An 18,904-nucleotide genomic window follows, 5' to 3' on the forward strand; every position below is an offset into this window, starting at 1 on the left:
TGGACACAGATTCACTGTGGAGAGTGAGTCAGCCCCACGCGCGCACACACACCACACACACACACACACACACACACACACACACACACACACACACACACACACACACACACAGAGCCAGGTTGTCTCTGCGGCTCCATGAATAAATGCATTTGATTGGGGAGAATGGCAGTGGCAGTTCCTCCTCCCAGACAGCCAGTCTGACAGAAGCAGGTGAAGCACGTGAAGCAGGTGAAGCAGGAGAAGCAGGTGAAACAGGTGAAGCAGGTAAAGCAGGTGAAGCAGGTGAAGCAGGTGAAACAGGTGAAGCAGGTAAAGCAGGTGAAGCAGGTGAAACAGGTGAAGCAGGTAAAGCAGGTGAAGCAGGTGAAGCAGGTGAAACAGGTGAAGCAGGTGAAACAGGTGAAACAGGTGAAACAGGTGAAGCAGGTGAAAGCCACTGAGGGGTCATCTGATGAACTCACCCCGTCGTGAACCAACGCTTTCCATGTGTGCTCCAGTTTCTTTATAAGGCTGTGGGCCAAAAACAGAAGCAAGAGTGAAAAATCACAACGCAAAAAAAAGACAAAGATTCAGTTAGAGCCAAACATAAACAATAGCATACCCCCCCCGTGCACTGAGCCTGCTGTTTGGCTCTGTTTAGCTCCCACTTGCTTCACCAAACACCGGCTAAACAAACACACACGCATACAGCCCGAGGCAACAAAGACAGCTTCCTGGAGTGTGTGTTCAGCCAGATACAGCATGGTTCCAACCCAGAGAGGGGTCGTCGGCAGTCCAGCTTATTTGTAACCCCGAGGATCTGGAGTGATTACCGATATGACTGCAGGATGTCGATCAGACCGATGTACAGGAGCAGGCGCTCGCCTTTCACATTGACTGCTGGGATACCTCCCATCCTGCAGGGGCCACACACACACACACACAAAGGATACATGTAAGCGTAAATTCCACAGGTTTTTAGTTCCAGGATTTCGTCCAAGCATCAACAGCAATACAATTCAGTTTATGTATATATAGTTGAGAGAAGATTCAAATAATACTACCCCATCCAATCCCACACACACACACACACACACACAGGGCTGTCCTCACGTGTCGTCAGTGTCGATGGACTCTCCGCAGGCCGCGCCCCCCTGGATGGACTCCATGGCGGTGGAGTAGAGGGCCTTCTGGGCCACGGGCCTCTTCTCGTCACTGCTGCCCTGCGAGCCCTCCAGCTGCTGCTCCCTCTCCGCCTGGTCCAGGTTGTGCACCCCCAGGAGCAGGCTGTAGTCCATGATCTTGAAGCTCTCCAGCACCTGGACACACACAGACACACACACACGGGAACAAATGCTGACCTTTGAGCGTCTTTCATTTCTGGACATACGACTTCTAAATCTACATCCACCTTCAATATGTCTGTGTCCCCTGGATTCATTAATCCCTCCCTCCCCCCCTTCTCCCTCCCTCCTCACCAGACAATCTCTCTGCAGGGTCTTCACCAGCGCGCTGTGGGTGTCCTGGTCCAGCAGCAGCCCCTCAGGCATGTCCTGCATGAAGTCCAGGTCCTTGAAGGTGGGCCGGGCCTTCTCGCGCTCCTTCTTGGAGGCGCGGCGCTTGTAGGTGGAGCCCTTCAGGTCGTACTTGAGGTGCATGCGGACCACCCTGGGGAGGACGTTGTTCATCACCACCATCCGGATGTTCTTCCCTCCGGACTGGACGCAGTACAGGCCAAAGAACTTGGGAAGCAGGGTGCGAGGGTTCTGGTTCAAGTTCTGGGGGGGAGAGAGAGTCAAGGAGTGAGAGAGAGGCAGGGAGTGTGAGTGAGAGAGAGGCAGGGAGTGTGAGAGAGAGACATTAGAAAGAGAGGCAGAGGGGAGATATCTACAGTCACAAGTTGCCCTAAACAAAGTCTAATTGAATCTAGTCAAATAAGCTGCTTATCGACAATCGGTTCTCTCTTAAATATTTAAGCAGTGCACACAGGCACAGCAGTTAAGACAACACACACACACACACAGTCCCCAACAGTGACCGTGGCTACCTGAAACCCATTGGTGTAATGAGAGAGGACCCGGCTCCTGATCCAATCAGAAACAGCCAGGCAGATTTCAGAGCCAATCACAGAGATGTGAGATGTTGGAGCCAGGGGCCTAGGGCCCGAGGCCAGGAGTAATGACCTTAAGAGGACAGACTAGGGATGGAGAGAGAGAGGGATGGAGAGAGAGAGAGGTAGAGAGAGAGGGGTGGAAAGAGAGAGGGGTGGAGAGAGAGATGGATGGAGAGAGGGAGGAGATGGATGGAGAGAGACTGTTCCCCCCACAGCTCCCAGTCACACATGACCCCCAGAGTCCAGAGAGACACAGCAGCAACACATCAACAGCACAGACACGTGTGTGTGAGAGAGAGAGAGAGAGAGAGAGAGAGAGAGGATGTAGAGAGAAAGAGGGGGAGAGAGAAATAAGACTGAGAGAGAGAGAGAGAGAGAGAGAGAGAGAGAGAGAGAGAGAGAGAGAGAGAGAGAGAGAGAGAGAGAGGGGGAGAGAGAAAGAGGATGTAGAGAGAAAGAGGGGGAGAGAGAAATAAGACTGAGAGAGAGAGAGAGAGAGAGAGAGAGAGAGAGAGAGAGAGAGAGAGAGAGAGAGAGAGAGAGAGAGAGAGAGAGAGAGAGAAAGAGGGGGAGAGAGAAAGAGGATGTAGAGAGAAAGAGGGGGAGAGAGAAATAAGACAGAGAGAGAGAGAGAGAGAGAGAGAGAGAGAGGGAGGATGTAGAGAGAAAGAGGGGGAGAGAGAAATAAGACAGAGAACAGGGTATAATAAAAGCCGTGGGTAAAAAGAGCATGACGGAGAGCCGTGTGAGCGATGGAAAACCGGAGAGAGGGTGTGTGTGTGTGTGTGTGTGTGGACAGAGGTATGGAAAATTGTGAAAAGGGCAGGCTGTGGAAACTGCAGCCAGAGGGCCAGAGGTGACAGGGGGGGTGTTACATCACTGGGTTTGATATGCAGCTTCACTGACTTCCTGCCTGCCTCTGTGTCTAATCCAGCCGTTGCGTCTGGCTGCCTTGAGTTGATATACATGTTTGTTTGCGTGCCTGTCTGTTTGGTGCGCCTGCTGTAGCCCAGGGACGCTCAGCCGGGGCCGGCCGTGAGCTGGAATCCCTCCAGCTTCATTAGCCCACACAGAGACAGCCATTCGTGTCAGGAAACTGCTGCGCCGTGGAGCCACAATGGAGGAAAGGTCAGTGAACGCGTGTGCCTTCCTGCTTCTGGCTCCCATGCTGCGGGGCTTTTCCCCCTGAGTACAGGAGGTAAACACATTCCTGCTGGGTCTCATAGCTCCACAACCTGCTGCTACACGGACACACACCTGCCACGCCCAGCAGGCCAGGCCTGTCTAGTACGGCAGGGTAAGAAAGCCTATCCCAGTCTAGAACAACAGGCTAGCCCAGCCTCCATAGGACAAGTGGGAATGAAGCGTTGCGAGGGAGGCGTGTCTGCTCACCATGTAGTATCCAGGCAACAGCTTCTGAAGAAACTCCGCCTCCTTGTGCATGACGGTCTTGATGATGAACTCATCGTCCTTCGTCAGGTAGAACACCGAGCCGCTGGCCCCGGGGTTCGACAGCTCGATCAGGGCCTCATTACACAGGGAATACTAGAGAAAACACACACACACACATAAACAAAGGTTAATTGTTTTCAAAGCGGTATGCCAGTTTACAAATAGCATAACCACTAATCCCTCAACCTTGCTGGCTGTTCCCTGAGGTGTGCTACGTTCTCTCTCTCTCTGTCTTATTTCTCTCTCCCCTCTCCCCTCTCCCCCCCTCTCCCCCTCTCCCCCTCTCCCCCTCTCTCCCTCTCTCCGTCTCTCTCAATCAATCAATCTCGGCGCTGGCCCAACACCACTCCGGAGCAGCGTGGAAGAGATGCATTATGACCATGGAGGCCGGATAGGGCTGCGCCAGAATAGAAACAGCAGCTTTTTGACACGCACACACACACAGACACACACACAGACACACACAGACACACACACACCCAGCGGACCACAGGATGATGTACATCACACAGCGCGGGGAGAGGAGGGTAAGGAGGGAGAAACAGGGGGAGTGGAGGGAGAAAGAAATAGATAGAAATAAAGTGAGAGACAGCGAGATGGAGGGAGTGAGAGAGGGAAAGAAAGATATACATAGAAAAGTAAAGTGGAGGAAAGAAATGGAGAGAGAGAACCATTAGCCTCAGGATCCCCATGATGACTCACTGAGGAAGGAACACTCCACACACACCCAGGGAAAGCTACACACACACACACACACACACACACACAGGGCAAGCTACACACACACACACACACACACACACACAGGGAAAGCTACACACACACACACACACACACACACACACACACACACACACACACACAGGGCAAGCTACACACACACACACACACACACTACAGCCTCTACATGAACAGACACACATTACACACTCACACACACACCTTGTGCACTCCAGGGCTTAAACTAAGGCCTGTAATATGCATCAATCTGCTGCTTCAGGGGTTGCCATGGCAGCTAATCTGAGGTAGAGCTCATGACTCCTATCTGCAGGCTGGGTCTGGACCCAAACACTGTCTGGCCTTGTAATCCAGACAGGGGGGCCAGGTCAACCCTGGAGAGCAGGGCAGCCCTCTACTAGTCTGGGCTGAAGACCTGAAGAGACAACAGGACCTCTCCCAGACCAGACCAATCAATCAAAGAGCAGAAGCCTAACTCTGGCGGTTAGTATCCCGGCTAACGGACATCATGAATTGGTAATGAGATGTTTGCTTGTGTGTCGTTATGCTGAGTTGTGGATAAACCTGGCTAAGGGACAGAATCATCTGGAGGGAAAGACACAGACACACACACACACACACAGACAGACAGACACACAGACAGACAGACACACACACACACACACACACACACACACACACACACACACACAGACAGACACACACACACACACACACACACACACAGACAGACAGACACACACACACACACACACACACACACACAGACAGACACACACACACACACACACACACACAGACAGACAGACACACACAGACAGACACACACAGACAGACAGACACACACACACACACACACACACACACAGACAGACAGACACACACAGACAGACACACACAGACAGACACACACAGACAGACAGACACACACACACACACACACACACACACAGACAGACACACACACACACACACACACACACACAGACAGACAGACACACACACACACACACACACACACACACAGACAGACACACACACACACACACACACACACAGACAGACAGACACACACAGACAGACACACACAGACAGACAGACACACACACACACACACACACACACACAGACAGACAGACACACACAGACAGACACACACAGACAGACACACACAGACAGACAGACACACACACACACACACACACACAGACAGACAGACAGACACACAGACAGATACACACACAGCCAAGTACAGACAGAATGTGACAGAGGCCAGGCAGGGTCCCACTGTGTACACCACACATGTTGTCTCAGAGTCAGTCATGCATGGTCGCACACACAGTGACAGCATTATGATGTCATTGGGTGGGGAAAGAAAACTAACATTTATACACATGGAACCATAGTTTGAGAGTGTGTGTGTGTGTGGAGCTGTGAGTCATGTAGCCTCCCCCCAATGCTGGCAGGCTGATAGGGTGTGACAGGTTCCCTCTAACCTCCCCCTGCCTTGAACTCCCCCCTCCCCCCTGCCCCCTGCCTCCTGCCCCCTGCCTCTACTCCTAACCAGGCCTCGCAACTTACTTTTTTCAAATGGTTTGAAAAAAGTTTTGGGAAAAAGTTTCTAAAGGTTAAAAACAAGTTTAAGATTTTTTGTTTTTACAAAAGCTCTCTCAGGGTAGTACAGTGTACATAAGTCACATGACATGGGAGGTAGTTATGAAGTCCCTCCTCTTACAAGGTAGTCGTCTGGTCGGATCCCAAACAGCTCTCTGAAGTAGCGGAAGGCGACGGGGGCGTACGTCTTGAAACGGAAGTCAGGGAAGTGGTGTGCTGGGGTCAGGTTGCTGCCTTCACTACAGGGCGCACACACACACACACACACACACACACACGCAGGAAGGAAGGTCAATACTGTTAAAGCAACACACTGCAGGTTAAATCCACCAAAAAACTACTGCACACTTTGTCGCTTTGACCTTTGAGGACATCGACATAAACGGTTATTCTTAGATAGCTACGATTATTCATCTGTTATAAAACGATTCAGATTGTCCATCCGATGATGTCACTGGTGTGTTGTGATGATGTCACAGGTGTGCTGTGATGATGTCACAGGTGTGCTGTGATGATGTCACAGGAGTGTTGTGATGATGTCACAGGTGTGTTGTGATGATGTCACAGGAGTGTTGTGATGATGTCACAGGCGTGTTGTGATGATGTCACAGGAGTGTTGTGATGATGTCACAGGCGTGTTGTGATGATGTCACAGGTGTGTTATGATGATGTCACAGGCGTGTTGTGATGATGTCACAGGCGTGTTGTGATGATGTCACAGGCGTGTTGGGATGACCCACCTGGGGAAGAAGATGCTCTCCACCACGTAGAAGTCCTGCATGAGCACGTCCCTCTCAGGCTTGGAGCTCAGGTTCCCCACCGTGTAGCCGATGCCCAGCTGGATGGCTCCTTTCAGGGCAGAGGAGGTGGTCTGGAGAGGGGGGGGGGGGGGGGGAGTTAGGAAGTGACATTTGACTTCTACAAACAAACGTAATCTTCAGTATCACATAAGACCACTCTTCTCTCTCTAGTGTGGTCAGTGTGAAGGAGCAGAGCACCAGCACGGGCTGCTGGAGGCTTGGAGGTGGGATACCCACCTTCTTGTAGGTGGTCTCCCCCGACGCGTCCACTCCTCTGTGGCCGATCTTCTTCCCCTGGCCGGGCAGGCCGGAAGATGAGGGCATCTGTAGGGCCGAGGGAGGAAAGAGGACAGAGAGGAACGAGAGAAAGGGAGGTTGGTTAAAGCCAGGCAGCAGCTGATAGCCAGCTGTGGTGAGGGCTAGCCGACACTGTCGTTGTTTGTTTGTTTGTTGTTGTCAGTCGGCCGTGTAAAACCAGTTCAAAGGAAAGCGTTCGTTTCATGCTTCCTGCTTTGATTGGGCCTCTCATTCCCTGTCAGATGTGGGGCTCATCCAACAGGTGCTGTTTTACACCGTTAGCAACATTAACAAGAGTGGTTTGGGGTAGGAGGAAAAGGAGGGAGGGATTTACCTCTGTGATGAAGGCCTTTCTAGCAGCAGCATCTGAAAAAGAGAGAGAGAGAGGAAGTCAGTCCTGTGAGCTCCGGAACATTGTTTCGCCAGCAGCAGAATCCGTCGAGAACAGCACATCAGCACGGCGTTACGCAACAGCAGGACCAGAGGGTTCAAGGCAGCTGGCCGGCAGAATCAGCACTCTGGGCCAACTCTCATCTCCCTCCCTACATGTGGCGCTGGCTTGTCTACTCCAGCACAGCAACACCCCATCCAGTCATGTGTTCACCCCACCCCCATGCACACGAGGACGGAGGGAGAGCCGTGTTACGACACACGGCGTCATCCTCCTCCTCCTCTCCATCTCATCACCGGGTCATGTGACCTCCAGTCTGGCGAACAGACGCACCCAGCGCAGGAAGCAATCAGCGGGGCCCTCATTCAGCCCTGCTGGGCTCAGCGCTGCCTGAAATAGAATCATAATTGTGGCCACTTACTCCACTCTGTGTAGTGATGAAGATGGGGAGATGAGGGTGTGGAGGTAAGAGCGTGGAGTGTGAGAGCGTAAGAGAGAAGGAGAGACAGAGATTGAGGGACGCAGAGAGAGAGAGAGAGAGAGAGAGAGGGGGGGGGGGGTAGAGAGAGAGAGGGAGAGAGGGAAAGAGGGAGGGAGAGAGGGAGGGAAGAAAAGAGACAGAGACAGAGAGATGTGGAGAGAGAGAGCAAGAGAGAGATAGTGGGAAAGAGAGACACAATGAAAGAGAAAGATGGAGAAAGATGGAGAGAGAGAGGCTTAGATAGCACAACAGAATGGGGTTATTGATCCACTCCAGAGGCCTGATTTGATCTGTCTGGAGTAAACAGAGACATCTCCTACTACGGATCGATCAATACAAAATGACTCAAGTTACAAAGGCATGTCAAGACTAGGTGTACATATGTAGTGACTTTAATGAAATGAAACGCTCTGTCTCTCTACTCCTTGACAAGCCTTGATTTTGTTTTAGATGTGGGAGGTTTGTAGCATATCTCCTTCAGACTGTAGAGTTACAGCATGCTTGTGTCAGCCTGGGTAGTTTGTCTGCCTCTCTCTTTCTCTCTCTCTGCCTCCAGCCTCTCTCTCTCTGCCTCCAGCCTCTCTCTCTCTCCCTCCAGCCTCTCCCTCAGCCTCTCTATCTGCCTCACATCCTCACCCTCTCGTGGCACTATGTGACTGAACCGGAGAAAAGCCATTTGACACCCCGCCTCCAGCTTTCACCTTGATCTCTCCCTCCTTCCTTCTCATCCCTTCCCCTCTCTCCATCCTCCCTCCTTCCTTCTCATCCCTTCCCCTCTCTCCATCCATCCTCCCTCCTTCCTTCTTATCCCTTCCCCTCTCTCCATCCATCCTCCCTCCTTCCTTCTCATCCCTTCCCCTCTCTCCATCCTCCCTCCTTCCTTCTCATCCCTTCCCCTCTCTCCATCCTCCCTCCTTCCTTCTCATCCCTTCCCCTCTCTCCATCCTCCCTCCCTCCTTCTCATCCCTTCCCCTCTCTCCATCCTCCCTCCTTCCTTCTCATCCCTTCCCCTCTCTCCATCCTCCCTCCCTCCTTCTCATCCCTTCCCCTCTCTCCATCCTCCCTCCTTCCTTCTCATCCCTTCCCCTCTCTCCATCCTCCCTCCTTCCTTCTCATCCCTTCCCCTCTCTCCATCCTCCCTCCTTCCTTCCTTCTCATCCCTTCCCCTCTCTCCATCCTCCCTCCCTCCTTCTCATCCCTTCCCCTCTCTCCATCCTCCCTCCTTCCTTCCTTCTCATCCCTTCCCCTCTCTCCATTCTCCCTCCCTCCTTCCTTCTCATCCCTTCCCCTCTCTCCATCCTCCCTCCCTCCTTCCTTCTCATCCCTTCCCCTCTCTCCATCCTCCCTCCCTCCTTCCTTCTCATCCCTTTCCCTCTCTCCATCCTCCCTCCCTCCTTCCTTCTCATCCCTTCCCCTCTCTCCATCCTCCCTCCCTCCTTCCTTCTCATCCCTTCCCCTCTCTCCATCCTCCCTCCCTCCTTCCTTCTCATCCCTTCCCCTCTCTCCATCCTCCCTCCCTCCTTCCTTCTCATCCCTTTCCCTCTCTCCATCCTCCCTCCCTCCTTCCTTCTCATCCCTTCCCCTCTCTCCATCCTCCCTCCCTCCTTCCTTCTCATCCCTTTCCCTCTCTCCATCCTCCCTCCCTCCTTCCTTCTCATCCCTTCCCCTCTCTCCATCCTCCCTCCCTCCTTCCTTCTCATCCCTTTCCCTCTCTCCATCCTCCCTCCTTCCTTCTCATCCCTTCCCCTCTCTCCATCCTCCCTCCCTCCTTCCTTCTCATCCCTTCCCCTCTCTCCATCCTCCCTCCCTCCTTCCTTCTCATCCCTTTCCCTCTCTCCATCCTCCCTCCTTCCTTCTCATCCCTTCCCCTCTCTCCATCCTCCCTCCTTCCTTCCTTCTCATCCCTTCCCCTCTCTCCATTCTCCCTCCCTCCTTCCTTCTCATCCCTTCCCCTCTCTCCATCCTCCCTCCCTCCTTCCTTCTCATCCCTTCCCCTCTCTCCATCCTCCCTCCCTCCTTCCTTCTCATCCCTTTCCCTCTCTCCATCCTCCCTCCCTCCTTCCTTCTCATCCCTTCCCCTCTCTCCATCCTCCCTCCCTCCCTTTCCCGTCGTCACACACAAACTCACTGAGGGGATGAGAGAGTCCAAACGTGCCAACGCAATCCCCGGCACTGCAGGCTAGATAACACCAAAGTGCCAGCCAGCGAGCCAGCCAGCCAGCCAGCCAGCCAGCCAGCCAGCGAGCCAGCCAGCCAGCCAGCCAGCCAGCCAGCCAGCCAGCCAGCCAGCCAGCCAGCCAGCCAGCCAGCCCGCTTCCTACTGGCTCAGGGAGCGTGTTGACAGTGCAGATGAAGACACCAGCTGGTACTGCTTCCTGCTTCGCTCGGGAGCTGGTGCTCCCATGTGTCTGACTGCAGACGTTACCCTTACACAGCCCTGTGTGTGTGTGTCTGTGTGTGTGTGTGAGTCTGTGTGTGTGTGCGTGAGTCTGTGTGTGTGTGTGTGCGTGAGTCTGTGTGTGTGTGTGCATGAGTCTGTGTGTGTGTGTGTGAGTCTGTGTGTGTGTGCGTGAGTGTGTGTGTGTGTGTGTGTGTGCGTGAGTTGGTGTGTGTGTGTGCGTGAGTCTGTGTGTGTGTGTGCGTGAGTCTGTGTGTGTGTGTGCGTGAGCAGAGTTTCTACTTTCCTTTAGCTTTGTTCATCAGCCCCGGCAGTATGAAAGGTCTGAACTGTCGTGCCTGTGTGACTGTGCTGCACGCTCCAATAGGCTCGCTCTCCTCTCATGCGTGGGCATTACAAGGTTTTCTTTGAGAGCACGGATCCAGACTTGCGTCACAGTTGCATTCAAAAACGTATTGAAACCCAAGGCAGATGGAACCTGTCAATCGCATCCCTGCTACTCCTGATTGGCTGGGGTATTTTATCACAGCCAATAATATCACACCAGGGGAACTATACCAACAAGTCTGTAATAAAAGTAGCTAATGGCTATTACCCAGATGCTTTTATCCAAAGAAGCGGTTTGGATTACAGTACACTGCACAGGACTACATTAAACCCATCATCATAAATACTAGCCACCTGTAGAAGCCAGCCTGGGATACCTGGTATTTGTAGTTTTATTGCTTCAGACTGAGATTCTTAGCACAGGATCCCTCCGTAAACAGAGACATCATCCACTTCCCCCCCCCCCTCTCTCCCTGTCCATCTGTCCCTCTCCTGTACCGACGGGTCCGTTGACAGTATCTGAATGGATCTGGCTGAACAATGACCTGATGGTATGATAGTCCCAGTATTGTGTTCCCTTGTCAGGAACAGCTGTCCGACTCTGCCCCTGGCAGCCTGCTCCACTCTAATGCTGTGGTTGGATTCTACTGAACTCCACTGTACTCTACTAAAGTGATGTGGTTGGATTCTACTGAACTCTACTGAACTCCACTAAAGTGATGTGGTTGTACTCTACTGTAGTGCTGCTGAGTGGCTGTTCTCTTCTTCAGGTCTTCCCATCTTCCATACAAACATCATACAAACATCATACAAACATCATACAGTACAAACTCAAACACACACAGCCTCGCTCTCCTCATTCCCTCGTTTCCATGGCATCACGATTGAGGTCAACTAGCTTTTTTCTGCAGTTCTGCACGTGCGCACGGAATCAACAGACACATGCTGCCTGCCTCTCTCTCTCTCTCTCTCTCTCTCTCTCTCTCTCTCTCTCTCTCTCTCTCTCTCTCTCTCTCTCTCTCTCTCTCTCTCTCTCTCTCTCTCTCTCTCTCTCTCTCTCTCTCTCTCTCTCTCTCTCTCTCTCTCTCACTCACTCACTCACTCTCACTCACTCACTCTCTCACTCTCTCTGTCACTCTCCCTCTCTCTTTATCTTTCTCTGTCACTTTCTCCCTCTCTCTCTATCTCTCACTCTGTCACTCTCTCTTCCTCTCTTTTTCTATTTCTCTCCTTTTTTCCCCTCTTTTTCACTTGGCAGTGAATGGATCGTCACATAAGCAACGATAGATGGCGGTTTACACATCAGGCCCAAACAAAAACAAACAAAATAACAACAACAGTCCCTCCGGTTTGAAAAATCAAATCACTCGTGGACTTAAACAACAAAAATGGCCAATTTGACGGTACACCATGAGGCTGGCAGTAGAGACACTGAGCCACCAACCCTCCACACGGACACAATATCAATCAGGTTTTATACTTCCGTTAACAACAATGCAGGCTAGCCTCCTGTTTATCATGTTTCACACTGTGGGGCGTACTGACAGGACCCTTTTGACAGGAAGAAACATCACAGAGAACAGGCGCCGGATTCAACAACAGCAGCTCTCATGCAGAAAGAGTGGGTTACCGTCGCAGACTAAAAATAGCTAAGCCTTAACCGCGGTTTATTGAATGTGGAATGAAAGGGCATTTGGTGGCCATACTAATTCTAACATGAGCTTTCACTGTCAGAGGTAATTACATTTCACATTATTGTAAATTACCATTTTCATTTTTCAGTTTTATTTTGCCCAATTAGAACTACTTGCCCCCTGGCCTGCTTCCAATTAGGCAGAAATAGATGGACCAGCAGTAAAGACGTACTTGAGACGGAACAGTTCAGGATCCATACCTAGGGCAGGTGTGACTGAAGTAACAGGCTCTTGGGTACCGGGTACAGGAGTCACAGGAAGGGCCAGCATGTAGGCCAGGGGGGACATGGCTACCCATAATGCACCTGGATCGTGCTTACCCATAATGCACCTGGGCGGTCTGCCTATGAACTGACTGACTAGCCTAGGTTGTGGATCTGCCTGCCAAGCAAAGGCAGCCAAATTAGCTCTGTTTGTCCAGCTCTGCCCACCAACTGCCACCAACTGCCAGTTCCTCTCCTCTGCTCCCCCAGGACCACAGACTGACTGCAATTATAATTAAGGAGCCATCAAGTTCACTGAGGCTAATCTGTTAAAAGGCAGTTTAACGCGTTCCTCTCAATAACAGGGACGTGGCAGAAAGCTTTGCACACAAACACAAAATCTGACATGTAGGTCTACGGTGCAGCAAGAGAGGATGTACATTGCAACACATTAACCACCACACATAACCACGGCTTCATTCTGGCTGTAAATAACAAGCTATTCCTACTGGCTTCTAGTCTTGCCTGGTCTTGTCTGGTTAACATGAGGACACGCGGGGAAGAACAGGCCTGTGCGCATAGCTGAGTGTGTGTTGACAACAACAGTGCATACCAGTCAATTCCAGTGTGTGTGTTGGTGTGTAGGGAGTCAGGTGGCTGAGCGGTTAGGGAATCGGGCTAGTAATCTGAAGGTTGCCAGTTCGATTCCCGGCCGTGCCAAATGACGTTGTGTCCCTGGGCAAGGCACTTCATCTTAATTGCCTCGGGGAGAATTTCCCTGTACTTACTATAAGTCGCTTTTCATGATCCCCCAGTAGTTGAGTTAGATCTAACTCCATTTTGTTCCCTAGCAGACTTCATGAAAAGCTTCCGTTAGCTCATCTGGCAGTACAATCCCACTGAGACGTGTGTGTGTGTGCTAGTGTGTGTGTGTGCTGGTGTGTGTGCGTGAGAGAGTGTGTACTGTAAGAAGTTGTGCATATAAGCAGTGCAGTGACTTTATGTAGCCTTTTCACGGCGTGCACATAACAGAGTCTTCTACTGCACTGTGCATCACACAGAGTAGGGTAATATCACTGAGAACGCAGAGACCAGATTGCTAGTTCCGATTTTGTGAACTGTAGGCCCAAACAGTGTGGGACCAGTTCAGCTGATCATGTGTCTGTGTTGCTGTGTCTGCAAGCATTAACTGACCTGAGCACACACAGGTGAACAGAATAAGTCAACTTCATCTCCAGGAAATACATTTTTCCTCAGGTAGATTAGATCACACTGTCCGAGGGTCTGTTAAATATTAAATATGATCGTCTAGACTAGAGAACACAGAATGCCAGACGGTTGACTAGCCCACCAGACAGCCAGACAGACAGCAACCCAGACAGCCAGCACAACAGACACATTTGCCCAGTCACAAGGTGAGTAGTAGTACTCTACCTAGCATAATCCCAATCTAGCCTGCCTGGGATTAAGGTCAAGGCAATGGACTCCTGTCAGCACAGGTGGGGGTTTGTTCAAATGATGGGTTCATAATGAGGTCTGTCTCTGCTCGCTCGGGCTATGTTGTTGCAACACTGGGCCTGTTTTAGGATCAACGATGCTTTCACTGTCAACTGGCTGGCAGAGCCAGGTTTAGATCTAACACTGCTCAAAAGATACTCTAAAGGCCCTTGCACACTGAGTGCGAAATTTGTGAGATGGTGTGGCGTTTGGTGAGAACACACTATTCGCGCGAATGAAGCGAGATTTCGCTTTGTGTTCATTTGTGTTTATTCGCGCGAATCGCTAGGAGCCAACCCCTTTTTTTTATTCTTTGTCAACCATGTCCGAAATGACTAGAGCTACTGTAAACAAATACGAAGTAGTAGCAGAGGGTGTCCACAGACAGCTACAATATTCTTTCCCTCTATTTCTCCTAAAACCTCAGTGATTTCTCAACATTGATTGATTTCGCTTGAGTTGAAAATGTTCTACTCAAGCGAAAGACGCGATAGCGCGCATTGACTTTACATGTCATCTGGCCGGGCAAAGAAATTGCTTCACATTCGGTGTGAACACAGCATAACAGCCTTGCAAATGGAAGGTAAGCTAACTGGAACAGGCTTGAAGGTTGAAACAGATTCACTAGAACTCAGGCAACATACACAAATCCACACACACGCACAATTGACGCAGGCTCATCACCGTCGGTTTCAGTAATGCCGTTGTGACATTGTGATGAATCCCTGGCCCACAGTAACAAAGCGAGGGACAGCCAAGGACGATGAGTCATAACTGAGCTGGCCCAATATTTGACTCTGTCACAACACAGAGACAATGACAACATTCTCACACAGCAGGGAAACCACACAGTTTTGGAAATGTAACCACAGCATGCGTATTTCTAGGGAATCAAATCTGATTTTTTTGCAAGCTTGGATAAGAGCCAGGCTGTATGTGTGTAACAATGGTTCCAACGTGCTTTTTATACACCTCTGAGTCCTCTGAAAGCCTCCCTGAAAAGGAGTCCTCATAAACAGTATAATTGTGTGTGTGTGTGTGTGTGTGTGTGTGTGTGTGAGAGTGAGAGAGCATCCTCTTGTCCCCCATACCCCAGGCAGAGCTACAGCACAGCCCTACAGGCCCAGTGTAGAGAAGAGGAGAGGATGGGCAAAGGATTAGACACACTTCCAAACTCAGTGTGTTTTCATCTCAGGGGCTTCAGATTAAGATAGGGTGTTCGTCCTTCACCGATCCTTAAAGACTGGAGTGGAGGGGGGAGACAGGGGTGAGAGAGACAGGGGGAGAGGGACAGAGAGGGGACAAAGAGAGAGAGAGGTGCAGAGAGAGAGAGAGAGAGAGGGGGGGTGAGAGACAGAGGGTAGAGAGAGAAAGGACAGAGAGAAAGCAATAAAGCGGGAGTTGGAAAAGGAGAGAGACTGAGAGAGGAGGTCATTTTAAGGGAATGACAGGTCACAACAGCCTCATATCAATAATCCTAAAGTGTGTCTGTTATCAAGGGCCAGTTTCACCACCCAATAGTGACATCAGTGAGATGAAGCAGGCCAGCCAGGCTGTTTGTTGAATGAATTTGCTCCCAGCTCAACACCATCAAAGATGCATAAGCCCTCCAGCATTTCTCTCTACTTAGCTAGCAACGCCTGCCTGCGCTCAGGCGGGCAGGGAAACAGAGCGTGGAGGCTGTTGCACGGAGCGTGACAAATAATTGATTGGTTTAAACTTTCCCATCGGTCTCCTCATGTAGCTCGCTGGAGCAGGTGAACAGCGTTGCTTCTAGGGCCTCGCTTTAGGGACGCCAACCGAGGGGTTGGGTAAAGAGCGTTCTCCATCTCTACACCCGGGAAATAGAGGTGAGGTGGGAGTCATTCCATGCTCCTGCTCAGGCGAACTGTGATTCATCTCACGTCTGAACGAAGCAGTTCTGTGATTCATCTCACGTCTGAACGAAGCAGTTCTGTGATTTATCTCACGTCTGAACGAAGCTTTTCGGTGGTGGGTTGTCCCCATAATACGTTTCAATTTGAGAAAAATCGTCAAAAAGACTTTAATGTGCGTGTCTATCTCTGCAGAGGGTTTTTACAGAACTTCTTTGAAGTCCAATTCCTCTTTGAAGATAATGGTGTTAGCGAGGGGGGAAAGATGAACAGATCAAACCGCTGGAATATTCCGTCTGAACCTCTAATCTGGCGGTGTTTCTGATTGGCGCCGTGTCTGTGTGTGTCTCTGACTTCTTGTCAGGAAGTGAGGTGCTAATTTAGCTCACAGCGTGCACGCAACACCTGCTAATTACAAATCACAGCTAGCTATCTACTCTGTCTGCTAGGCCAGACACCTCCAACCACCTCCACCCCTCCCACCCGGGGCCCAAACACACAACGGGACAAAGTGACTCGGACGTCTTCAGTTAGTCTGAAGTTGAGCCCAACACAGAGGCTGGTCTGGACCGAGCCGGCTTTGTATTGCAACAGTCTGACCCTAGCGGACGATAAAAACATAGGATTAGACCAGGACCGAGGGCAGAGATAGCAAACACACACACACACACACAACTAAAAGGAGATAGAAGGACCATAAACAAACTTCTGACAGTCCCTTTTATTTAATAAGAACACCAGTGCTACTGGCATGGCAGGGGCTGTGACAGTGCTACTGGCATGGCCAGGGCAAACCCCGCGTCATCAACACGTAACACACAGTGACACGGAGAGACTGGGAGGGGACACAAATGTCCAGTCCAAGTTCTATAACTGAGGGTAGACACAGCACACACACACACACAAAACACCTGCCTGCTATCCTGATAGTGCCCCAGCACCGTGGTATCAGGTGTAATAAGACAGAGAGACAGAGAGAGTTGTGGAGGGTTAAGAATGCTGGTCCGATGATGCAGCTCGCAGGCCATTGTGAATGCGTCAGCAGATCTGACAGAGGGGACGGGGAGATAAGGAGAGAGGGATGCTGAGAAACGAGCGACTGAGCCTGGGGAATCACTCACAGGGGAGAGAGAGAGGAGAATAAAATATTGACACTTGGGTAGGGCAAAGCAGCAGAGAGAAGAAGAGAGAGTTTAGATTGATTCCAGGAGGCTGACATTGGCCCTTTTATTGATCGGGAGATTCATTGAAAAGAGAAATGATAGCGTCAATGAGTGTGACTCCAGAATGAGAGAGACAGACTAGGGAGACGGCTGTTTAATGAGACACGGGGACTCCCACATCATACTCTGTCCAACGGTGATGGGGAAATGATTCGTTTTCCCAGCCAATGACCTATCACTAAACAATACGGTCTAACGCAACTGCTGGCATTTGCATTGAACTGTTATCTACATACAAGCACAGAAGTTGGATGTATAACAGACACTTATTCCACTAGGGCCTGCATCAATGAGAAATGGTAGCCTAGTAACTGTGGCTAGCTAGCTAAATCTAGCCAGATTTTTCGACAGTTTACAGTCATGACTTTACTCACCATTGGCCTACCCAGGATAGACCTGTGGTCATTTTCGCCTAAATCAGATGGTCTCTGGGGCTTGAAGCTGCTAGCCTAGCCTACCAAGCTGCTAGCCTTGCCTACCAAGCCGCTCCTGGCTTATTACAGCTGGAACTCGCGCAGCACCAGGGGAGGAAGCAGCCACCGCAACAAAACAGGCTTTGCAGGTGATGGCTCAGTATGAGTGGGCTTCGCACGCTGCTAAATATAGACACCCATGAGAGCGGAGGCGGAGGAGTACAGTGCACGCCCCGTGTCACGTAAAGGTTCGATGAATACGGAGAGAAACCTTGACAGAATGGAATATAACTTCATCCCTCGCCCCACCCACCAACACAAACAAAATTCTACAATTAATTTACAAACAAAAATCACTTGTATGCTTTCGTGTTTAAACCGAGACGTAGGACTTCTGTCTCTCTCTCTTTCGTTCAAAGTTTGACAACAAAAGCTGCCAGCCACACGTGGCCTGCAGGGGCAGATCTAGAGATTTTCATTTGGGGTGGCAATGGGGTGGCAGAAGGAAGTTGTTGGGTGGCCTCCTGGAGGCGAATCAAACCCAAAGTAGGGGGGTACAGTACTCCCTATGGTAAATGATTAGGCTATATTGTAGTTTAAATTAAACAGTAAGATTAATATTATTTATTGAAATGTTTTGTAATGTACAAATAATATTTTTCCATGGGAAGATTGAGGTTCATGTTGTTTAATTGTAACTTGTTTCACTACATGCTCTTATGGTTCTTCCCTTTGGGACTGTTTTTTCACAATGTATGCTTCATGTTTTGGCTACCCGCAATGTTTGGGGCTATCTCGTTGTTATGATCAGAGACCTATGTACTTTTGTAAAGCTCTCTCTTGGAAGTCACTTTGGATAAAAGCGTCTGCTAAATGCATAAAAAAAAAAAATTGGGGTGGCAGTATTTTTTATTAGGGTGGCAGCTGCCACCCCTTGCCACCCCTTAGATCTGCCACTGGTGGCCTGTGCATTTAACAATGCACCTCTTCTTATATCCAAGAGACAACAGTGTACAGTGAGGGACAGTCTTCGAACACGCATTAAACATGAAGAATCGTGATACGTAAATGTGTAAACGACACAAAATAACCCTAACCCAAAACGACAGTGTTCAGTGAGCTGTTTGAACAGAACCGGGACATCCCGAGCGAGATTCCTGCTGATGGATGTCAGAGAGAGATAGCATGAGAAACCCAGGCTGACAGGTCTAAACAGGTTACGACAGTCAGACAGAGAGAAGAAGTCCAGTATACCTAGCCTGCTGACAGGTGTCACTTCTCTCTTTACCTTCCTTACAGGCTACTCTCCACCTTGAAAGCCAAGCTGATGTTAACGTCATCTATTCTTTAACTGCCTTACGTACAAATGATCAACACAGTCATATGTTGCTAGCATGTAGCAAAATA

At 50.4% G+C, this 18,904-nt stretch overlaps 1 protein-coding gene across 1 annotated transcript in view; it reads right to left on the reverse strand.

The window, feature by feature from the left end:
- Positions 1–18,904, reverse strand: part of pip5k1ca (phosphatidylinositol-4-phosphate 5-kinase, type I, gamma a) — a 28,922-nt gene that overhangs the window by 8,436 nt on the left and 1,582 nt on the right. The window contains exons 2-10 of the mRNA XM_047027655.1: positions 7,331–7,362; positions 6,937–7,023; positions 6,640–6,770; positions 6,021–6,138; positions 3,488–3,640; positions 1,461–1,760; positions 1,096–1,301; positions 816–899; positions 465–513 (exon numbers count right to left, since the gene is read on the reverse strand). Of these exons, the coding sequence (XP_046883611.1) occupies positions 465–513; positions 816–899; positions 1,096–1,301; positions 1,461–1,760; positions 3,488–3,640; positions 6,021–6,138; positions 6,640–6,770; positions 6,937–7,023; positions 7,331–7,362 (1,160 nt within the window). The remainder of the gene's footprint in view (positions 1–464; positions 514–815; positions 900–1,095; positions 1,302–1,460; positions 1,761–3,487; positions 3,641–6,020; positions 6,139–6,639; positions 6,771–6,936; positions 7,024–7,330; positions 7,363–18,904) is intronic.

The sequence above is a fragment of the Hypomesus transpacificus genome, chromosome 10 (assembly GCF_021917145.1).
Source record: "Hypomesus transpacificus isolate Combined female chromosome 10, fHypTra1, whole genome shotgun sequence".
Taxonomy (NCBI): domain Eukaryota; kingdom Metazoa; phylum Chordata; class Actinopteri; order Osmeriformes; family Osmeridae; genus Hypomesus; species Hypomesus transpacificus.